The sequence below is a fragment of the Cervus elaphus genome, chromosome 23, assembly GCF_910594005.1.
Source record: "Cervus elaphus chromosome 23, mCerEla1.1, whole genome shotgun sequence".
In the NCBI taxonomy this organism is placed as follows: Eukaryota; Metazoa; Chordata; class Mammalia; order Artiodactyla; family Cervidae; genus Cervus; species Cervus elaphus.
The window spans coordinates 78,068,072-78,091,406 of NC_057837.1; the positions used below are offsets into that span (position 1 = coordinate 78,068,072).

The window sequence follows — 23,335 nt, forward strand, 5'->3', positions numbered from 1 at the left end:
CCATAAATCTTGGTGTTTGGGGATGTACTTTCAGCTGGGCCTTCCAGTTTATTCTCCTCTGAAAGCAAGGCCCAGCCCAGCAGCCGTGGGTGGGTAAGACTGAATATCTGAAGGCAACAGAATAAGGTATTGCTTCTCTTCTGCCAGTGCCTCTCCTTCCCCACAACTGTCCCCAGAAACCTTGGTTAGCTCTCACTGCTGAGTAAATTTTATGCCTATTTCAACCCCCCTGAGCTTCTAAAATGAGACACTTCCCATTTAATCATCTTTATGGAAAAACAGCTTCTATTTAGCAGTGGTTCTGTTAAATCGGGTCACGTACCCACCTCCTTGGGCTTGTCCTTATTAAATGGCTGTATCATTTAGAGAATGATTCTGAGGACTTCTTTTTGGGGTCTCATGTATATAGAATAATGAACATGGTAGAGTGCCAACAGCTACCCAATAATTCAGACCTGGGATGTAATCCTATTAGGTGTTCCCCTGCATTTTTAAAGGCAAGGCTAGTTGGTGGCTTTACATTTATTACAACAAATTTATTTATTTGTATATTTTCTGGTCATTTGGGTAAGTGGTATGTTCTTTTCAGAAAAGAAAATGAAAGAATATTGTGGGCTCTATTTTATGTTTTCAGACCAACTCCCACAGTATCTTGTCATAATACACAGATGTTGGTGGAGGACCACATTCCCAGGTGGAGGTGATTTCCAGGCAGAAATCATCGGGTGACCCGGGGGTGGTGGTGGGTTATTTGCTTAGTTGTGGGGCCAGTAAACAGGATTAGATTATAATGGGACTCATGCCACCGTATGTATGGACAAATATGGTTGATGTGTGTGTGTATTTTGTAGGCCTCTGTATAGAGTGAGGGATTCACAGATTCGTTTAGTCAGCAAATATTTATTGAGCACCTACTATGTGCCAGGTGCTATCAAAGACTGTTGATACTATTATGCAGGTCCTAGCCCTCATAGAGCTGACCATCTAGTGGAGAGAGAAAGCCCATGAGCGATAAATAGATAAGGTATTGGATGATAACTAGGCTCTTTGAGGAGGATGAAGCCGGTTAAGAGGCTAGGTGTTCTAAAGTATACATTTTATTTCTATTCAGGTATGGTGAGGCCAACAGGTCAGGAGACAATTGCCATTGAAAAGAGAGTTTATTATACACATCGCTCCCCAAAGAAGGGTATGTCCCCCACTGCGGGGGGCCACGTAGGGAAGAACCAGGTCTGGTCAGAGGCAGGGGGAGGGGAAACTGTGGGCAAGAGCTTTGCTGTGGTTTTAGAGGGAAGGAGTGGGCGAGGCAGGGTGAGCAGGCTTAGGATGGGCTGGTCTGAACAGTTTCAGTGAGCTCTGGTCATGGGGCTGACCTTGGTGGTCTGATCTGGCGCTGGGGTGATCAGGACGGGTGGAGAGCGGCCTGGTGTGTGAGACCCCGAGAAGGGAGGCGGAAAGAGGTGGTTGAGGGGATGGCATCCAGGTTGGCTGCTTTGTATTTGAAAAGCACACTTGCAAGTGTGTGGTTCCCCGTCTCTAGGAACTGGCCATCCTGGGAGGAGCAGCCCCTCCAGGGCCTGCCAGGCCCTGGGTGTCCAAGCATCGGAATATCAGTACCCTGGGGCATGCTGGGAGTGTGGTCTTCTGTGCAGGCTGGCAGCAGGAGGTCAGATAAGGCCTCTCTGTTTAAGTGACGCCTGAGCAGAGACCCTAATGAGGAGAGAGGGGGCACGTGGATGTACCTTAGGGGAGAGCCGTCCAGGCAGAGGAAGCAGCAAGTGCAAAGGCCTTGAGGTTGGGCCATGTTTGGCCTGTTCGTTGAGTAAAGAGGTTGGTGTAAAAGCAGAGATAAGGAGAAGACCAGGCAGACCAGCTCCGGCAGGTGGGGCTGAGAGACTCTGGCTTTGACTGAGTGGGATGGGACGTCATCTGGTTGGGGGGACACTCTGAGCAGCGGGTGAGTGTGATCTGACTTGCATTCCGACAGGGCCCCTCTGCTGCTGTGCTGAAAGCATATGGGAGGGGAGGCAGGCGAGCGGAGAAAGCGAGGAGGAGGCTCAGGCAGCAATGCACGTGAGAGAGGCCGGGGGCCGGCCCCATGAGGCAGGCTCAGTGGGCGCATCCCCACGTACGTTAACAGGACTGGGTGGGGAGACAGGAGAACACTGTCTTTTTTTTTAGGCGGAATACTGTCTTTTTTTTCCTGAAGGAAAATATACGTAAGGCCATTTTATTAATAACAAATGCAAATCTGAATGTACACCATGCTTCCTTTAGTTGATGCCTTTTTTTTTGGCCATATCAAGCAGCTTACAGGATCTTAGTTCCCCAACCAGGGCGTGATTCCAGGCCCCAGCAGTGAAATCTGAGCCTTGCTCACTGGAAGGCCAGGGAATTCCCAGCTAGCATTTCTCCACGTTTGTACAGCCCTGGGCACCTGCACCCGGATCGTCCCGTCTGTGCAGAAGTCTTTTCTCACGTGTCTTTCCCCATGGATCCAGCAGCCCCTCTGTGGCAGGGACTGAGTCCAGTTCTGTGGTTTGCTTGTCTGTTTTGTCCCCAGCTGCTCTGAGAGGGCCGGGCTCCGAGTGAGGTCTCTGGAAATGTTTGTTCAGAGTGTCCGCTGTGCAGACCTGGGTCTCCTCCCTGGGAGGAAGGCTGCTCCCAGGGGGGCCGTGTTTCCAGGCCCACAGGCTCCCTTAACAGCTGGTGACATGCCCGGGGCCTCCCACCTCTGGGCTTTGCGCTGACTGTCCGGCCTGCTGGGAGGGCTGCCCCGCCCACTCCCCAGGTCCTCATTGTGAGTCACCTCCTCTGAGAGTCCCTCCCCGACTGTCTTCGGGGCCCACTCTCCGCCTGTCCTCTGGCCCCGGTCACTGTCTGCCGGGTCATCCTGTGCTCACCATCAGCAACCATTTTTTTCAGTTCTCATTTCACTGTTTCTCTCCCTCTCCCCATCGCTGTGCACGCCCCGTGAGGACAGGGGCCTGGTTCTGGAATGTTCACTCTGGTAGGGAGGGGGGATCAGGGGCCATTCTGATCCCCTCCAAGGGGAAGGGGCCCATGCCCAGCAGCTGCGGAGCCAGGGGCTACGGGCTTCCGCCTGCGCTTCTTGGGAGATGGGCTTGGGTGGCTGGAACTGTGCTGCAGGACATTCTGGGGTCCAGGCAGGAGGCGAGGCGTGTGGGTCCAATTACGCAAGTGCAAAGGCAGATCCTATCTTTGTGTTGGTCACTGTGAGTTTGTAGAACATTAATCTTGATTTAAAAGTTACTGCATACAAATATGATTTATCTTGATGACCAAGTTTTTTTTTTTTTGCTCCCCTAAATTCTGTGCCCAGGGTGGGAGGTCCCAGCCCTGCTCACACGTGGGCCTAAGAATCTGTGTCGTGAAATCAACCTTCCCCAATGCCCACTGTGAGTCTTAGGGCAGCGCCAAGCTCAGCTGGAGATGGGGGCATGTCCATGAGTCCTAAAAAACTAAGACAAATTGGGGAAAGTTCTGCTTTGCCATTTCCCCCAGAGCAGTGACTGTCACTTGCCATCCCCGGCTGTATGGAGTTAGTTGCCTGTAAGTGGGTCAAAAGGAAGGCCCCCATTACAGTCAGGGCAAGAATTGGGCCCCTACTTCAATTAGAATGGCTTTCATTTAATCTGATTTATAGCTGGGCTTGTGCATCAGATTTCATATTGCTAAAAAAAAGAGTGGAAAAGCCATGATGATCAAGTTGATGATGGTTTTAGAAGTGGCTACTTAGCTGTCCTGAGGCCTTGGGATTCTTAATTTGGACCAAGGATCCTTAAGCCCCACTTTGGGTGTGAAGGTCAGTATCTTGGGCTCCTTTGTCCCTCAAGGGAGGTCTTGAGAGGTGCCCATGTTTGGGTCTCCACCTTGGCCACCAGCACAGACCAGAATCTGGGCAAGAAGATGCCAGAAACTTGGACCCTCAGTGACCCCGGCTCCTCTTCTGTCCCTGGAGCGGTGGAGGCATAGCTCTCCCCATAGCGAGGCCCGGTCAAGGCTCCCCCAGACCCCGCCATTTCCCCTCACCGGAGTTTTTTTTTTTAATTTAAATTGATTTATTTTTAATTGGAGGATAACTGCTTTATAATATTGCGATGGTTTCTGCCATTTACCTGCTTCTCCCTGGAGTTTTTAAAGGCTCTGTCTTAAATCTCTTTGCGTGTCCCATTTCTGTCTGTTTAGCATTTTCAGCTGTCTCCCATGTCTCTTAGCCACTTCGGAGTGGGGAGAAAGGTCATTCCATAAATCTAAGGTATTATTACTGTGACGGCAGTGCCCGATCGCTGTGACGCCCACTGGGCTGGGGACGGTAGAGCTAATTAGTCGGAAAACTTACTTTTCAGGCGTGAGTCACTGGGAGCAGGTGTCAGGGGAGCCTTTAACGAGGCTCTCGTGACTGGTGTGATATTTCCAGCCCGCATCCCCGCATGTCTACTGCGCAGAGGGAGCCCTCGTCCAACCTCCCCACTGGGGAACGAGAGAGACAGAGAGGGCGAGAGAGACCCGGGGATGGGGAGAGCGAGAGGCGCCCAGAAGCCCCAGTGTCCACCGTTAACAGCAACCGCCTTTCTGCTCTCCGCGGCCTTGCTGGTTCCGCTTGCTCTTTCACTCTGAGTCCCGGCAGCGTGCCGGGCCTGCGTTAGGTGCTGGGAGTCGCTGGGAGCCGTGGCTGAGTCCCTGCCAAGTGCGCACGGGGCTCCTTGGGCGGGGGACAGACCCTAAGGGAGGAGCAGAGAAGTGAAGGAGCGGTTCCAGGGCCCATCAGCGGGCGTGAGGATAGACTGGGTGGGGGAGACAGCGGCGCGGGGCTGCCGGGCGGACCCTCTACAGCGAGGGTCAGGGCGGCGGTGGGACGGAGCCAGCCGCTCAGGGTGCCCAGGAAGGCTGCTCCCCGCAGAGGACTGATGTGTGAAGGCCCGCGGTGGGCAGGGGCTGGGTGCCTCTACACTGCAGCTTGGAGGCCGCTGTGACTGAGCGGAGTGAGTGAGAGGCAGATGGGAGAGACGGGGCTGGAGAGGCGGGCGGGCCCAGGCAATGCCAGGCATTCGGGCGTCATTCTCAGCATGATGGACACCTCTGCGGGTTGAGGCGGGATGGTGATGGGGCCAGAGTTGCTTTGTTTACTTTTTTATTTTTTGGCTGTGTTGTGTGGCGCGTGGGATCTTAGATCCGTGGCCAGGGATCGAACACGGTGTCCCTCGCGCGGGAAGCGCAGGTTCTTAACCACTGGACTGCCAGGGAAGTCTCAGCTTTATCTTAGAGCTTGCGTTCTGCAGCAGGCCCAGGGGAGGGGGTGAAGACAGCAATGCTGCTGCAGCATCTCTGAGGGTGGAGGAGGCACGTGCCCACCACCTGGATGGGAAGCCCCTCCCCAGACTGGCACCAAAGGCCTCTGAACCCTGAGAGCACAGTAGGTCTGGTGGGCTGGCCTGGGGCCCAGGCCCTACCCCGCATCTTCCACACTACATGAGGTCGTGAGGTGTTCCGGTCAGGTGGGTGCTCTGCGGGTCTCTGAGGGGCCCAGAGAGACCCTTGGGGGCTTCAGACTGTGCCCTAAGGTGACCCAGAAAACTGAGGTCCATTTTTCCAAAGCATCAATCTAATGCAATCTAGGTTTACGTTTAGATTTAGGTAAACAGTTGAAGCATTCCCCCTCCCCGCCAAGTTAAGATCACTGTGGCATAGAACAAAAAACCCACACTAATTTTTAAAGGTAAAATGAAGTGACTCCACCTTCGTAGTCAGCAGGGCTGACTCGATGTCCACTTCGCTATTGGGGGTGCCTCAGGGGAAAAGTTTGAGAAACAGACTTTAATGTGCAGAAGAGGAGATGGGAGAGAAGAAAAAGGTGGGGAGGAGGGCCTCGGAGAGGGGAAGAAGCGGAGAGAGAGAAGAGCGAGGGGATGTGGTATTTACCAGCAATTTCCCAAAGGGGTCTACCCTGTCTCTTTCCCCCAACCTCACGGGGCCTCACTGGGTATGAAGGACCCAAGGAAAAAGACTAACCCAATAATTCTGGTACCACACTGGCTGGCTTACTGGAAAGTGCCATTTCCTCTCTTCACAGAGCCCCAGGGAAGGCTTTCTTCTCTTTTTCACCGGTTTTCTTTAATTGCACGCGATCCACACTCAAGGCAGACTTGTAGCTGCTGCTTGTATTGTCCCCTAGGCAGCCCCACAAAGCGAGTCTTTGCTGGGCATGTTATTTACATGGTGGAAAGAACAAGCCATCTCCTCACTGGGGAACAGGCTGCGGGCCTGGGTGGAAGGGACCATCAGGGCCGTGTGCTGGGCTTGGCTTCTGGACGTGGGGGACCAGGGACCCCCTGCCGGGGTGGGGCCGTCTTCCCTGGGGCGTGGCTCAGTCCGTCCCAGGCCAGGGCCGCGCTCAGAAGCAGCACGTGCCTTTGGAGGCTTCTGCAGCGATGGCGATAGCGTCAAGCCTCAGAGGGCGGGCAGGGCTGGGGGCGGGGGGCGCGGCCTGGCGGTGGCGGTGGCGAGGTGCGTCGTCTGGGCTCAGTTATTGTCTCTGGTGTCCGAGGAAGCACTTCCAAACAAGATGTCACTGTCGTGGGACATGCTGCTCAGCTGCGACTTGGTCTTGATGAGAAACTGGGTCCTGCGGAACATCACCCTCTCCTGCTCCTGCTTGAGCTCCAGGTAGGAGCGGGAGAAGGTGTGGAAGATGGAGGTCACGGGGAAGGCCATGAGGAGGATGCCGCTGAGGATGCTGCTGAGCGCCACCACCTGGCCGGGCGTGCTCCTGGGTACCATGTCGCCATAGCCCACGGTCGTCATGGTGATGACGGCCCACCAGTAGCAGGCAGGGATGCTGGTGAACTCGGGGCTGTCGGCCATCTCGTTCTCGATGACGTAGAGGAGCGGGGCGAAGAGCGCGATGGCCACGCAGAGGAAGAGCAGCAGGAGCCCGAATTCGCGGGTGCAGCGGCGGGCAGTGAGCCCCAGCGTCTGCAGCCCCAGCGAGTGGCGCGCGAGGCGCATGACGTAGAGGATGCGCAGCGCCCGCAGGACCCGCAGCGCCAGCCCCACCTTGTCCAGGTAGCTGTTGCCCGCGCCGGGCTTGCGGCGGCCCGCGGAGGCGCCGTCCACCAGCAGGGTGACGTAGTAGGGCAGGATGGCCACCATGTCGATCAGCGTCAGCGGGCTCCGCAGGAAGGCGAACTTGCTGGGCGCCTGGATGAGCCGCAGGAGGAACTCGAGGGAGAACCAGCCCACGCACACCGACTCCACGATGAAGATGTTGCGGCACGTCTGGGAGCACCGGCCCTGGAAGAGAGAGCGGGGGTGGGGGTGGGGGGGAGGTCAGCGGTCCCACCAGCGAGGAGCGCGGGGCTCCGTCCTGGGGGGGGCGCTACCTGGGCCAAGGTGGTCTGGGTGCAATCTTGTCCCTGGGTCCCCTCTCTCCGGTTATGCCCACTGCCTGGGCAATCCCATGCAAACCTGGAGCTTGAAGCACCTTCTCAACCCTGACTATCCCTAATCTCTCTGCAGCCCAGACCTCCCCGTTGAACTCCAGACTCCAGAGGAGCTGTCTCCTGGGGGGTCTGATAGGTGTCTCAAACTCATCACATCCCCAAAGGAGCTCCCGACTTCTTTCTTCTGAAAATTTACTTTTATTGAGATGTAACTGACATATACAAGGCATAGTGAGCTGATCTGGCACATTTACATATTGCAATATGAGTTCCACCAAGGGTGTATGCGTGCTCAGCCACTTCAGTCGTGTCCAATTCTTTGCAACCCTAATGACTGTAGCCCGCCAGGCTCCCCTGTCCGTGGGATTCTCCAGGCAAGAAGACTGGAGTGGGTTGCCATGCCCGCCTCCAAAATATGTTTTGTAAGTTACTTACTTACCATTTTTACAGTCTGTCTCAGCCCCGCTCACCTGCCCACCCTGCCCCGGAAGACTGTAGGCCTACAGGCCAGGACGGTTTGTGTATTGCTCACTCTCAGGCCCCAGGGCCAGGGCAGGTGATCGGTTACCAGGATGATCTGTTACTGGGATGGATGGCAGAGCATTGGCCTGTCTCTAGACAGCGTGCCAAGAGAAGGCCAGGCAGACCAAGGGGAACCAGGGGAGGTGGCCCAGGTTGGGTGCAGGCCCGCTGGGGAGCCTGGCCATCCTGCTCAGCACCCCCGAGGGCTGCCCCAGGCCAACTCAGTCTTGACGCTGCCTCATCCATTTTTTTAAAGAGAGGCTGGAAACTTGGAGTTTTACATGGACTCTACTGGGTTTTAAATGTTGTGACAATTTGCTACAGAGAAAGCGCTCCACATCTCATTCAGACACATATGTGCGTTTGCCACGCAGGCTGTCAGGTTCCTGCTCTGATCTGCAGCGTGGTGGACCGTCCCCAGTTTAGACCTCAACCTCAAAGGGGCTTGGCAGAGGGGAAGGCATAAATGGTTCTACCTGGGGCATCTTGTCGGTTCTGGGGCACAGCCGGGTTCTATCAGACTCGCTCTTTCTCTGGGAATATGTGAGAAGCTGGAGAGATGAACTGATACTTGGTGAGGCTTGGAGGTCTCAGACTTCTGGGACAGGAAGCCCGCTCCTCTGGGAAGCCTTCCTGGAGTGCGTCCATCCACATATCTCCAGCACGGCTGGTGGGCCTCTCACAAGAGCCCTCTTGGCTTGTGCCCCATACTTACGGTCACGGGGCTGTGACCGAGGCTTGATGCGTCCTGAAGCTGGAGACTCACTGTGGTCACCCCGACTGCCCCATGGAGCTTGAATACAGGAGGCACTCAAATGCCTGCTCGGGTGAGACAGTGAACCCCACTGGTCCCCCAAATGAAACTGAAGAACAACCTTTTCACTGAGTCGTGAAAAAGGCTGGGTATCTTTTTTTTTTTTTTTAAAGCAGGTATCAGAAGTTGGATAAAATTGTGGCTTTATTAGTATTTTCCTGATAAAATCAGCATTGCGGGTGTTGGGGCCAAGAAGAAATCAACACTAAGTGTGGGTGCTTCCAGACAGGTCTCCAGTGACACGCACTTGCCCTTTTTTGGGAGGGGCGTATAATTCTCATAGTGATTCCTGAATGTGCAATGCCAGGCGCTGTTCCAATCGCTTCTCACTCACTGAACCCTCCCAGTGCTGTGAGGTGGGCCTGTTCACAACCTCTTAGACATGTCAGGAAACGGAGGCACAGAGAGGCCGAGTGACTTGTCTACAGAAGCACAGCCTGAGTGTACGAGGTGGGATTCAAATTCAGGCCGCCTGGCTCTAACCCTGCCTGGTTCATCACTACCCCTCATGCATCTCAAATGTTCACTTTACTAATTGAGAGTTCATTTTACTGATTGAGTATTTTCCTAATGCTGGTTTTTAAAACTCAGTGTATTCAAAAAGAAGTGTCAGAAACTCCCTGAGAGTTACAAATGTAACACTATTGCTACTTTCCCCACAACACGTGTGTATGGAAAAACCCTCACGTGGTGAGTGGTTTTAATGTTAAATCAGAGGGTTCACATAAAACCCTTAGCACATACATGTACACAGCCAGTGCTCAATAAATGCTGGCTGGCATAATATTTATGTTCAGTTCATACTGCCATACCTATTTCTCCAGTGCCTACACAAGTTGCACCTGTCTGAACTTTTCAGTCTGTCTTGAGCCTTGACTCTGGAACCCCTACGTGTGGGGAGAGGGTCCCAGAGATGGGTCTCATACAGACGGAGGCTGAGCTGAGGGGCTACATGAGGGCCCAGGCTGCCACGTGGGACCCATACTTCCATGATAAGAACCCAGACTTCAGACTCAGTTAGACCCACATCTGGGTGAGCAGCTTTTCCCCGACAACAGTGTTCTCAGCTGTTAAGTGGTGTGGGAACACCTCCCATACCGGGATGCTGGAAGATTCGCTGGGGAGATAAGAGACAGGCAGAGTCGCAGCCCAGCCCTTGGCTCCCATTAGCCGCAGGTAAGTAAGTGGTATCCCTGAGAACTGGGCACGCACCCCATCATGCCCTGGAGTAAACACGTATGGGAACTCCCTTCTTTAACAGAAAGCAATGCTCACTATTTGAGGTTGCCTGCGCACACACATCTATCAATGAACATCATATTCAGGACCCCAAAGAGCTTTCTGGGATCTTTTCATGTAAGGGAATTGGGAAGGCTGAGAAAGAATGCAAGCTGATGAAACAAATTTTGGTGGTGCATGTCACATGCTCAGCTTGGGGCCAGGCACATCATACATCGCGTCATCATCCATCCATCCATTCATTCAACAGAGTGGCTGAGCGCCTCTCCCATGCAGGGCAGTGTTGCTGTGGGCAGGGGGCACAGGCGGACCTGAACTGGCTGTGGAGCTCAGGTCTGCATGTGGAGGAGGACAACACATAGGTAGACACTTTTGTAAACACACGTAAACACAACGATGGAGTGGGATGCTACTGAGCCAGTGCGGTCAGGGAAGGCTTCCTGGAGGAGGCACAGGGCAGGCAGAGAAGGACGTGCCCTTCCGGGCGGGGAGCGGTGCCTGCGGCAGCAGCCCCACCCTCCCCCAGGGCAGGGGCGGGGCCCTTACCTGCTCCTCCTCCTCCCTCAGGCTGGGCAGGGTGCTGATGGAGAGGTTGACAGCGGTGACCGTGACAAACAGCACCGACAGGCAGGCGAACACCTTGCCGGGCAGCCCCGAGTGCGGCCTCTCCACCATATCACGCAGCCGCCGCATGCAGCGGCCCAGGCGGCCCTCTTCCTCAGCCGGGCCCTCGCTGCCGGGGTCCTCACTGTCCAGCGCGTCGTCCTCGTCCTCCCGCTCCACCGTCTCGGCGAACTCCTGGATCTTCTGCAGGTAGCGGCGCTTGCAGCAGCCGTCCAGGTGGTCCTCGGCGATGCCCCAGTAGAGCAGCTCCTCCTGGAAGGACAGGGCGCACATCTCCCGCAGCAGCCGCAGCTTGCCCGCGCGTAGGAAGGTCAGGATGGTGCCGAAGGCGCCCGGGTTGCGGTCGAAGAAGAACTCGTTGCAGCTGACGTCGTAGTCATCGCACACGTTGAGGATGTCGTCGAAGTTGGTGCAGGCCTTGAGCTGGCCCAGCCGCGTCAGCGGGAACTCCTCCAGCGTGGTCCAGGGCAGCGAGTACTTGATGCCACCCACGTTGATGATGATCCGCCGCCTGCGGTCCTCGGGCTGGCCGCCCTGCCGGGGCTCGTCCTGCGGCCGCAGCCGCTGGGCCCGGCGGTAGAAGACACCCTTGAGGGACTGGCCTTGGGGAAAGAAGGCCGGATGGAAGGACGCTTCCGACGTGCAGCTCAGGGCGCTATAGTCGTAATCAGAATTGTCTCCCGGTAGGAGGGTCATTTTGAGCTTTCACATCCCTCTCCAGCCTGGGGGCGGGGTGGGGGAGAAGGGAGGAAAGAGCCTCAGTGACTCCCAAGTCTCCGGGGACAATGCGGATCCTGCAGCTATTTGCCGATATGGACCGCATTGTGTTCCCCCTGATTCATAGGGGGAGGCCCTAACCTCCAACTGGATGGTGTTAAGACCTGGGGTCTTCAGGAGGTCATCAGGCTTAGATGAGGTCAGGAGGGTGGAGCCCCCAGGGTGAGATTAGTGCCCTGATAAGGAGAGGAAGAGACACCAGGGCCTCCTCTCTCTCCACCGAGTGAGGGCCTGGTGAGAAGGCACCCAAGCTGCAAGTTAGGAAAACAGCCCTCCTCAGAACCCGACCTGACCTCAGACTCCCAGACCCCCAGATGGAGAGCAACCCATGTCTGTTATTTAAGCCCCCTGGTCTAGATACTCTGTTACAGCAGCTTGAGGGAAGATACTCAAGAGTCAGAAGAGCCACTCTATGGTTCAGCATCTCCTAAACTTCACCATTCCCCGTATCCATATCATTTACACCATAGAAATGCCCTGAGTGCTACGTAAGCCAGAGGCTTCAAGCACTGGGAGTTCACAGCCACGCGTAATCAGATGTGGCCCCCAACCCCACGGAGCTGACAGCCTACATCGGTACTGTGACTTACTTAATGCTCTAAGTTTGTCTGACTTTGGGGGATATTTATTTAGCTTGGAAAGGTAGTTTAGTGTGGGCCAGTGGTTCTCAACCAGGGCTGATTTTGTCACCGGGGGACAGATGGCAATGTCTGGAGGCATTTTTGATTGTTGTGACTAGGGGATGCTACTGGCATCGAGCAAGGATGCTACTAAAAGTCCTATGGTCAGACCCCACAACAGAGAATTATCCTGCCCCCCATGTCCATAATTCGAGGAGGAGAGGCTCTGCTGTGGTGGTTATGAGCGTAGATTTGGAGCCTGAGCACATTTTCAACTTTGATGTTGAATGTCCCCATCTGTAAAATGGGTATAACCATACGATCTACCTTATAGGATTACTGAGAAGATTCAGTGAATTATGTACCCAAGACCACTGAACACAGTATGTGGGACATGGTAGGTACTCAATACTTGCTGTCTACTATTCTTTTTATTACTTTATTATTATTCTGTTTTATTTTATTTTTTGGTTGCGCCGTGTGGCTTGTGGGATCTCAGTTTCCTGACCAGGGATCGAACCCGGGCCATGGCAATGAAAGTGTGCCTAACCACTAGGCAACCAGGGAACTCCCACTGTTTACTATTATTTCAAGTATTAAATTCAAAGGGACCGCCTGTATTCGTTCCAGGCGTGGAAAACATATCACTTGCCATAAATCAGAGGGAATGTCCAAAAAATGTACAGTTGTCATGACAGTGACATGTTTTGCTCATGGGTCAGCAAACGTCATCTTGAGGCCCCAGGACTGAATTGGACAGGCTCGCTCACTCCTCCAGGACGTCCTCCTTGGCTCTTCCAGCTAAATCAAGTGTCATCCCCACTCACCCCCGTTTATTTTTGCCACGCTTGCCACCCGTTTCAGAATGATCTGTGTGCAATCCTGGCTCCTTCCGTAGACTGCTTGCTCCCTGGGGGAAGAATGTGCTCTACTCATTTCTGAATCTCTGTACTCAGCAACATAAATGCTCCAAGAAATGCTCAACAAATAAGTACATTTCCTGTTGGTGAGGCCAACCCGATGAGGGCACTTCCGGGAAACCAAGGTAGAAATCTCAGCTTATACAGACTTCTTCCTCCCCCGTCCTACAAAGCTAAGGGTTTGTGCCATTAGAATCAGATTGCTTATGCAGTCACAGCTCATGGGCTGCATTTGGTTCACAGATATTTTGCCTGACTTGGAGAAGATTTTGAAAAATGGAGACATTGGCTGATTCATGTCGATGTATGGCAAAAACCACTACAATAAAAAAAAAATCATATATGTTTGTTTTGGGGGGGAAATCAGATTATCTGCAACCTTTGCTCCAGATTCCAGCTGAGAAATGCCTGCCCCCTTTAGGCAGGGCGGGCATGCTACGATCCACCATCATCCCCACCTCTCCCTGTTGTCTTCCTGACACCCACTTTACTTCCCTTATGTATGTTTCCTTCCTGGTCACTGTGGGCACTTGAATTTGACACCCCTAGATGACAGCAACAGAGCTCTCCAGAATTTAGCTGATCCGGGGAAGAGTAGTGTAGTATGAGTCTATCATACTTGGCTGTTATAGTTTTTCTTTTTACTTGGACTGCACCGGGTCTTATTTGTGGCATGGGGGATCTAGTTCCCCGACCAGGGATGGAACCTGGACTCCCCACATTGGGAGTGCAGTGTCTAAACCACTGGATCACCAGGGAAGTTCTAATACTTTGCTTTTAAAATTCTCCATCACTCCCCCCTGCCCCAGGTCAATCACCCATGGATGCACATGGTACCAGCCAAGTCTATCAATTCCAAATGGAGACCCGTTTCTGATACCTGAGTGGCCATCCATGCTATGGGCATGTTCAGGGGAAACACACGCAGGTGCACACATATATACACAGCCCCGCGTGGATGTGAAGCAGTGTTTAACAGGAGCCATGGAGGTTTCCGCATCTGAGAGGGGCACCTTCCTAACAAAAATTCTTTCACAAATGCAAATCATCACTCCATGCATTTATCTTTGGGGCAAACTATCGTTTCTCAGCTCAAGTTTTGGAAAACTAGGGTACACCTGTGTTTGAAAAAACATGATTTGACTTTAAAGCGTTAAGCGTGTTTTTAACTTCACCTAAAATTGGAACTCGTCTCCTCAGGCAGAGCCTGCCAGAATCCCTTGGAGGAGGAAGATGGCTTTTAGTGCCACAGCTTTTCAGCTATGCTGCTTTATCTTTGCCACCAAAGACAAGAGGGAAAACGACATTCCGTTTGGCAAGCATAGTGATGGAGGCACGGGAACCTTCCTCTCATCCTGTAAGCTCTGGAGAGCGCTTGTGAAACCCCACGTCTGTAACCACCTCTTTTCTTGCAGAATTTTTTCTTTCAACCCTCCTCGCTTTACCTCCAGCAGAAAGAAGCTCCCCCAATTAGCAATTCCTCATTTTTTCTCTCGTGATCTGTATCAGCTGTGAGTCAAAGCCTCAGCCTCCTGCATGGAAAGTTGTCCTGCCTCAGAGACAAGTGTGGAGAGGAGAGAAAAAGATGCTTCATGCAGGCTGCTTGTACACGGAGGGCCAGAGGACCCGGGGGAGGCTCAGATGCTGAATTTGCTAAACAAGGGAGGGGCACACTTGCCCTGAGCTTTTGGTCTTGGGGTTGTCCAGCCTGATGGGGTTGCAGGTAACAGTTCTGCCTGCTAGAGTCTCTGGTAAGGTTCATAGATCAAACAGGCTCCAAAGTTCTGCTTCTGGAAAAGAAAGCTACTTTTCACCCAGTCTGATATCCTCACGAAAAAGCTGATCTTTAAAAAAAAAAAAAAATTTTTTTTTCCCTACTGTTAGGTCTGTGAGCATGGTGGGATCTAGTGATTTTGCCTCTTAGGGTCTATATGTCTACTTAGGAAGGGGAAGTTGTTTAAGAAAGGGGCTCCAATGGTGGGAATGAGAAGGAGTCCTGAAGGAGCTGCCATTCATTCATTCATCCGACACTACCACGTGTAGGACTGGGCCAGGCCTGGAGGCACAGCAGAGGGCAAGACAGACCCAGTCCTGTCCTTACAGAGGTGACGTTCTACTCTCTAAATAAACACACAGATCATTTCAGGATGTAATGAGTGTTGTGATGGAAACAGAACTAGGTGACCGATGGGAAATGACCGGGGTGGGTGGGGGTCAACGTTAGCTGGAGGGACCCAGGAGGGCTTCTCAGGGGAGGGGACCCTGGGGCAGAGCCAGCCCTGGGAGGACCTGGGGAGAAGTGTCTCGGGTGGAATTAGAAGAGCTTGCTCCTGACCTGGGGATGGGACTGGATGGTCAGACACCAAAGTAAAGGCCAAGAGGCCAGGCGGAGTGAGCGAGGGGGAGGTGGGAGAAGACGAGTGTGTGTGGGGTCAGCCGGTGACAGACGTGTTGGGGTTTGTTCTTCATGGGTGGGCCATCCTCGGGAGATGTCCCGGGCTGGGCTGGGGAGACCACCGAGGTTTGGACCAGTGGAGGGGTCTGGAGAGTCGGAAGGATTTGGGGTGGGCTTTGGAGAGAGAGAGCCGAGGGAACTCTTGCTGTGGGACGGGCGTGTGGTGAAGGGGAAGGACGAGGATGCAGGGTGATCCCAGGGGTGCCATTCACCCAGGGGACCGACAGGTGGCGCTAGGCGGCCCAAGTTGGAGGCAGCTTTTCCCGGCTGCAGGATGATGGATGGAGAAATTGTGGGCCAGTCAGAGAGAGACAGGGGACAGGGATGGGGCTCCCAGATGGGTGATGGGTGGTATCAGAGCACCAGGGCCGAGCTGATGATCACTGGGGAGGGGGACGGGGAGCTCTGACCCGGCTGGGCTGGACAGGGCAGGAGGGCCCGGCGAGCAGGGACATAGCAAAGCCTGCGGGCTGGTATCCCCTGTGCTCAGCGCCCAGCACCCACCCCCTTGCTGAAGCTGCACACCACCCCAGCCGTGAGTGTCAGTGCAGCTAGACACTCCCCCACCCCTACCCAGCCCTGGCCAAGAGCTGTCTGTGTGCTTATTCTGACTCCTGGAAGTGGTGACTATCTTAGCTTCTCTGGAAAGCAGGAATCAAGGTTACAGATAGAAATAAGGTTCTAACCAGCTTCCTTTGAGGTGGGAAGATTTTACTGGACTCTCTGGGGGCCCCATGCAACCACCAGAGTCCTTAAAAGATGGAAGAGAAAGGCAGGAGGGTGCATCAGAGTGATGAAGCGCTGTGAGAAAGACCCGACTGGCCAGTGCTGGCTTTGACGATGGAAGGGGCCACGAGCCAAGGAAAGCGGGCAGTGTCTAGAAGCTGAGACGAAGAACAGACTCTCCTCTGGGCTCTCCAGAAAGGAACACAGCCTTTCCATGCCTTTATTTTAGCCCTGCAACACCCACTGCAGACCTCTGTTCTGCAGAATGTGAGGCAGTAAGTTTGTGTTGTTTTAATCCACTCAGCTTGTGGTGATGTATCACAGTAACAATTGGAAACAAATACAGCCAGTGTTGAGAAAAAGCTGGTTAGATTCCAGCTTGGGGGTGGGGGGAGGGGCGGCGATTTGCTGACGACCTCAAGGTGGGGAAGCAGAACAGCCCACTAGCTCTGAAGTCAGGAGACCTGGGTTCAGGGTCTCCCGTGACTTTGAACAAGTCATGTCCTGCCTCTGAGACGCAGTTTCTTTATCTGTAAAATGGGGATATTTGTTGCTCTGACCTCCCAGAGTTATGGTCAGGACTAAAGCAGAGGACACAGATGACAGGTGCTTGGCCCAAAGCCTGACCTGCAGGGGACCCTCAGTGGGCCTGCTAGTGTTATTACTAACTATGAGGGGGATCTGTCACTCTCCCCTCTTCCAGACAAGGGTGACTCCTTTCTTGACCTGATTAGGCAGGACTGGACCCCAGCATTGTCTGACCCCCAGCGCCTGTTGCGGGAGGGAATGCAGTAATATAGCCACTGGGAAAGCCTGAGGGGTACCAAGGAGAATGAAGGATGCTGGTGTTTTATGACCCGGGAATCCCACTCTTGGGTATATCCCTCAGACTTGGACCCACAGGGCTTATGACAGACATTGTCTGTGATATATTGTTTACACTCCAGTCCTTGACTCAGGATCCGCTTCTGGGGACTCAGATATTAGCAAGAAACAAGACACAATAACACATCTTGTGTTGCTTTGGTGCTAGGGGTCTCCCAGTGTCCCTTCCGGGGGTGGGGGAGAAGAACAAGTGATCCAGATGGCAAAGCCTGTAGATTGCACAGGACCTGGAAGCAATGGACTAGATGCAGGTTTAGCAACACATTTAGATCTTAAAAACATGGTCCCAAGTGAAAAAAACAACAACAGAAGTTTATAGCACTTTGCTGTTTATGTTAATGAGCACACACACAACAGTACATATCTTACAAAGACTCAAGCACGTGTAAGGATCTCTGTCAACCACAGGGAGGGTGCCTGGGAGGGCAGGGGGAGGGAATAAGCTTGGGGATTGGAACGAAGGGAACAGTGACTAAGACAGCCTGGTGATGCAGAGCGATATGAATTAAAGAGTGTGGTTAGCACAACCCTGGGTTTTAATCCAGGTTAGTGAAAAAGAAGAGCACAAAAACTGGGTTTTGCATCTCCCTGGACTCAGTTCAGATACAGACCCCCAGGTCCCTCCCAAGACCCTCTCATCAGAATCCTTAAGGAGGGGGGCAGGAACCGGCATTTCTGAAGGCTCCCTGAGAGCCTGCTGATGCTTGAGAGAGAGGAAAGGCAGGGGCCAGGAAAGCCGGCAGGCCTTCCAGGTGCTCTGGGCGTTGGCTGGGAGCCCTCTGCCTGACTTCCCAATCTCCTTGGGGTTCTGGAAGGCTCTGTGGGTCCCACGTGAGGGGAGCCTTGCTGGAGAAGTGGAGACCCTCTGGTTTGTGAGAAAATCTTTCTGCTCTGGGGCTGCCTTGATCAAATGCCCCTTCATGAGCCCACAAATCTGTGGATTCTCCCCAGGCAGCTTCTTTTCCTCCTGGGAGAAAGATGACGTTCAGAAGCTGTGACAGAGGGCTGAGTGTACATTTCCAAAGAGAGATGTTCACTGAAACCAGAGGGGTTCTGACGGGCAGCACCCCCAGCTGGAGGCTGCGCTGTGGCCAGCGTGTGACTGGGGTGGGGTGCAGGGCCCGGGGGCGGGGGTAGGGCTCCGGAGAGGGGAGCAGGGTGGGAGGAAGATCTCCGTCAGGCTTGTCTGGCTATTGCTGCTGCTTCTGCTGTTTACCTTTCGGCCTGATACAGCCATCTATATCCACCAAATCACCGGCCCTCTTCCGGGCCTGTTTCCCCCACAGAGCAGGAACAAGAGTGCCAACCTCACCAGGCTGTTAAGAGGATCTGGTGAATGGAGGTTTCACCCCCATTTTACAGATGAGGAAACTGAGGCTTTGAACGGTGAAAAGTCATGACTCTGGTGGCAAGTGGTGAAGCCAGGCTCCAACTCGGTGTGTGGGACTCTGAGCAAACCTCTTTGACCCTGCATTCTACTGTCTCCCTGCATCGCTGGTTCCTGGTGGCGGAAGGGTGTCCAGCGCCAGCAGCAAGCCAGCGACTGGGTCTCTTGCCTCTATTTTCTAGGCACAAGCTTTTGAAGAGTCTTTGGGGATGGGGAGAAGCCCATAGCTGGGGAAACATCCTTGTTTCTACCGGGAATTTGCACAAGAGCAGAGTAAGGAATCAACAAAACTGGTTTCATTGAGTTCTGGGTTGCCATTTCAGCCTCTGGGCAGAAGAACTCTCCTGTGGGGTAGCAGGTACCAAGCAGGGCTCAGGGTATGGCCTCTGGACCACGATGCCGGGCCCACCGTTCACCAGCTGTGTGGCCTCCTGCAAATAACTTCACCTCTCCGTGCCCGTGTCCTTAGCTGTAAACTGGGGTGTCATCACACTTGCCTCCTAAGTGCCTGGAGCCATGCCTGGCACGTTCGAAGGGCCCCCTGTTTGCTAGAACGGCTTCTGGGCAGCATGCCTTGCACCTCACCTGCCCGCTCCTCCCCCAGCATTTCTTTGCTCAGAGGAGCAGTGTGAAGCCGACGACGCCTTCCGGTGGGTGGGACCTCAGTGCCCGCTGGCCTCGCCTGGCTGAAATCGAGTCCCTCACTCTGCTGGGCCTCCACTTCCCCGGCAGTCAACAGAGACTGCCGAGACACAGGCCTGTGGTCGGCAGAAGGGTGGCCTCCCGAAGAGGTCCGCACCCCAAGCCCTGGATGGAACCTGGGAGTGTAACCTTACGTGGTGAAAGGGAGGATGTGACTGGGATTAAACTGAGGATCTGGAGATGGGGAGACGGCCCTGGATCGACTGGGGCCCAGTGTCACCCCAAGAGCCCTTATCACAGGGAGGCAAGTCCATGGGGCTGCAAAGAGTCAGGCACGACTGAGCAGCTGTCACTCAAGGGGATCAGAGTCAGAGAAAGAGACGTGATGGCAGACGCTGAGGCTGGAACGTCGTAAAGCCAGGAGCCAAGGACGCAGGGAGCCCCCAGAAGCTAGGAGAGGCAAAGGAAGGGGCTCTCCGCGCGGGAACATGGCCTTGCTGCCCCCTTGGTGTCAGCCCACTAGATCCATCTGGACTTTTGAGCCCCCCAAACCGTAAGATAACAAGCTTGTACTCCTTTAAGCCACTACACTGTTAGTAACGTGGCAGTAAGAAATGAACCAGGCGCAGTGCAACTTTTTTGAAAAAAACAAAAAAGCATTTTTCCCCCGAGCTCCTCAGGCTTTGGTTTCCTTCTGTCCTCCCCACACTTGCCAACCCACGTCATCCCTTAATGCCGAGCGGGTTTCGAGGGGGACTCCAGCGGTCTCTCCCTGCAGTCCTTCCCCTGCCGGGGGAGCTTCATCTGTCATGGTCAGGGTTCCTGGCTGGGCTGACTCAGAGGCGGATCATGCCGCATTAATCCTCAATTAGACCGTTAATCAAAACGGATCCAGCCGTTAGGCTGGCCCAGGCCCTGGCACACCGGATCCCTGTGAGATGCTGTGCCCGCGTGGGAAATCCATCTTCCCTGACGCTCTCCTATCCACCCTGACTACGGTCCAAGGAGCCTGGCCCCCGGCCCTGTTTCCAGTGAGCTGGGGCCTCAGTCATCGGGGTGGGGGGATCTTGTGGGAGCTGGGCTCTCTCCTCCACCCCACCTGCCCCCTAAGGGGGAACATCCAAGACCCTCTTACCCACCCCCAGACAGAGGCGGCCTCTGGAACCTCCCTGCAGTGTTCCTCTGGCAAAATAAAAGCACCTGCATGCTTGCCTTCTACCACGAGGGGCTTTGGGGCGGGAGCCAGGGGGTTCCTTTCTGTTTGTCCCCTGGCAGCCTCTGATTCGGGAGCACAGGGGGCAGTGGGAGCCTTGGGGCAGCAGGCAGGGACACCGACTTAAACAATCCTTCGCTTCTTGTTCCTCAGTAAGTGCTGAGGCCACGTGTCTGCGGTCAGCTGCGGTGGGACGGAGCCGGGAAGGAGGGACGGTGTGCCCTGTGAGGCCGTCATTCGGGTCCTACCTGGACCACCGTGACTCCATGCGTGGATTCTGTCAGTCAGATACTGTCTGCTAGGGAACAAAAATGGCCAGGAGGGACTGAGTGTTGGCAGCTAGCCTTCCTTGCCTCCCCCTTTGTATCAACTCTCTTTCACAGTGGCTTTTCCAGCTGCCATTTTCCAACCATGGGGCTCCATCTTTGGGTTTAGTGACCCAACCAAGGGTGGATTTCCAGACCCTCTGTCTCCGACCACTGGAAATGTTGACTCTGCCTCACATATTTGGAAAGGGGACATGGAGAAAAGCCGGCCGGATCAAGAGGCCTTTGAGGGGCCCCGGGGGTCGACTCCTCAGTCCTGGCTGGAGTCTCTCAGACCTGCGTCCCTGTGCCCTTCTGATCTCTGGGGCATCGTTCTCACCTCTGGCCACGGCCCAGCTGTGTGGGCTGCAGGGAATTCAAAGTGGCGGCGGGATGGGAGCCTGACTCCCAGATCTGCCCCCGACAGAGTCCAGGGCTCCCCTGGCCTGGCCCTCAAGGCTTGGGACAGGGATCAAGGTTGCACACTCACGGCCCCTGTGGGTTTGAGTGTGTCCCATGACAGACATCCTTCCACTGGAATGGGCTCTTAGGGAATGACGGATGAAGGCAGTCCCAGGAGCCATCATCGCCTGCCTTTCAGACGTGCCTTCCCTCCCTCCCTGCTTGGCGGGTGCCTCTGCAGAGCTCCAGGACAGAGGACACAAGGTCAAGCTCAGGTCTGACAGCTCCTGAGAAGTCCACCCAAGAAAGCCGGCATGCGCCCTGGCTCGGCTCTGGGGCCGGGTCGCCAGCAGTGCCAAACCTGCCTTGGAAACGTGAGCGGGTGGGGCTCCCCGGAGCGACGCTGAATGTGCTGCCATGTGTGTGGGTATCAAACACACCCTAGTGAATAAACCTCGGCTCAGATTCATGGAGTCAGAAGAAGCCACCCTCCTTAACACACGCGATGAATCAGAGCGGTTCTGGCTCCCTTCTCTCACCTCCCCTGCGTTTATCTTCAGGGGTCAGCAAAGGGGGTCTCTGTGACTGCCTCGTTCACCTTGCTGACTCTGATGCCTGGCACCCTGGATGTGCATATGGACAGCAAGTGCTTCAGGAAACGCCTGCTGAATGGACAACTTCCGTAGTACACCCCATCGGGGGAGCCTGCCTTCATCAACATGGTTAGATGGGCTTTTCTCAATCCTCCTCCCCATTAAAACCCTCCCCCTAAGGAGCTTTTTATACATCTTTTCTTCTTATCCAACAACCTATTCCAGCCTCCCCCTCCCGTTGAGAATGAATGCAGTAGAGGAACCAAGGAAAGGCCATTCTGCAACCTGTCCAGTGACCTGCCTGGACAGGGGGCGAGGGGCGCTCTCTCCAAGCTGCAAGCCGGCTCCTTCTTATCCTGCCCCCACCCTACCCCTCTCCCGCCCAGTTCTCTCCCCAGCACAGCGCCTCAATAACTGTTAGTGAGATCATGAACAGCTGAGATTCGGCATGGTGAGATGCACATAGTAGGCGCTCAACCCGTCTCCCAACCAGCCTGTGAATGAATGAAGGAGCTTCCCTCCTTTCCCTCCTCACCCAAAGATTCCATCCAGGCTGAGCCCCTTCTGGGCAGGGAGACCCCCGAGGGTGAGGAGGCCACCTTCCCCTCCAAGGAACAGAGTTGTCTCAAGAGTCCCCAGCGCCTGGCACGCAGTGGGTTCTCAATAAAAGCTTGTGGCCCTAATGAACGACTCAATAAACCCCACTGACGCCAGGCTCCACTCTGCCTAAGGATGGAGTGAATGAGCGGGTGACAGACGGACGCCCCCCGCCCATCCACCTCTCCCCACCCTCCTCCCTGGATCCTCCTGCGAGACGGCGAGAAACCTCGGCCACAGCTGGGATGCGGCCCCCGCCCTGTCACTTCGCGCGCCAGGGGACCCCAGGGGAGCGCAGAAGCCGGACCCGCACGGTGACGGCCGCGCGCAGCTGCTCCCGGGTCCCCTGTCGCCCCAGACCGCCCCCCTCGGCGGCTTTCCCGGTCCCCGTAGGGGCCACAGCTACGTGCGGCTCCCCTCGCCGGGGCCCGAGTCCGCCCGCCCGGCGGCGCCCGGCGGGGCTGCAGCGCGCCAGGGTCCCACCTCAAGTTCTCGGCACGGCGTCCCCGCCGCGGAGTTGGCCGGGCCGCGGCTCGCGTCCCCCGGCGGCCGGCGGGTCCCGGCGAGGACGCGACCAGGGGCTGGAAGCCGCCCGCGCCGCCTCCCGGAGCGGCCGGCCAACTTCGGCCCCGGGGCCCCGCTCGGCTCCAGCACCCGGATCGAGGGCCACCCGCCTGTGCCTCCCGGTCCCCGCCGGGCTCCGAGTGCGCCGGGAGCGCCGCGCGGCCGCCGCCGAGGGAGGGAGGGAGCGGGGCGGGAGGCGGGCCGGAGGGCGGGGCGCGGGGCGGGGAGCGCGGGCGGCGGCGGGGTGCGCGGGGGGCACGCGGCGCCCGCCGGGGGTGTCCGGGCGGCCCAGCGCCGGGCCTCGGCTCTCGGGTGAGCCGCGCGGCGCCGGCCTCCCTCCGAACCTCCGCCCGGCCGCCCGCGCCGAGCGTCCCGCCGCCGCCCTCTCCGCCTTCCCCCGCGCTCTCGCCCGCGACCCCCGCACGCCCGCCCTCGGGGTCCCCGTGCTCAGCTGCCCTCGGGCTGCAAGCGCCCCGCGGCGCGCAGGCCTGGCGGGGTCACGTGCTTCCCCGGCCCCGCAGGTCGCGGACCTCTCGCGCGCTGCCCGGGGCTCCAACGTGCCACGTGAAGTGCCCCCGCTCCGCTGT

General features: G+C 55.6%; 1 protein-coding gene across 1 annotated transcript; it reads right to left on the bottom strand.

The window, feature by feature from the left end:
* Positions 1-5,823: 5,823 nt before the first annotated feature.
* On the bottom strand, positions 5,824-22,923 carry KCNG1 (potassium voltage-gated channel modifier subfamily G member 1). The gene is made up of 3 exons (XM_043884243.1): positions 22,668-22,923; positions 10,585-11,384; positions 5,824-7,314 (listed from the first exon to the last, which is right to left on the bottom strand). Exons 2-3 carry the CDS (start codon positions 11,356-11,358, stop codon positions 6,544-6,546), a joined length of 1,545 nt encoding a protein of 514 aa, XP_043740178.1. The 5' UTR covers positions 11,359-11,384; positions 22,668-22,923; the 3' UTR covers positions 5,824-6,543.
* Between the last annotated feature and the right edge of the window lie 412 nt (positions 22,924-23,335).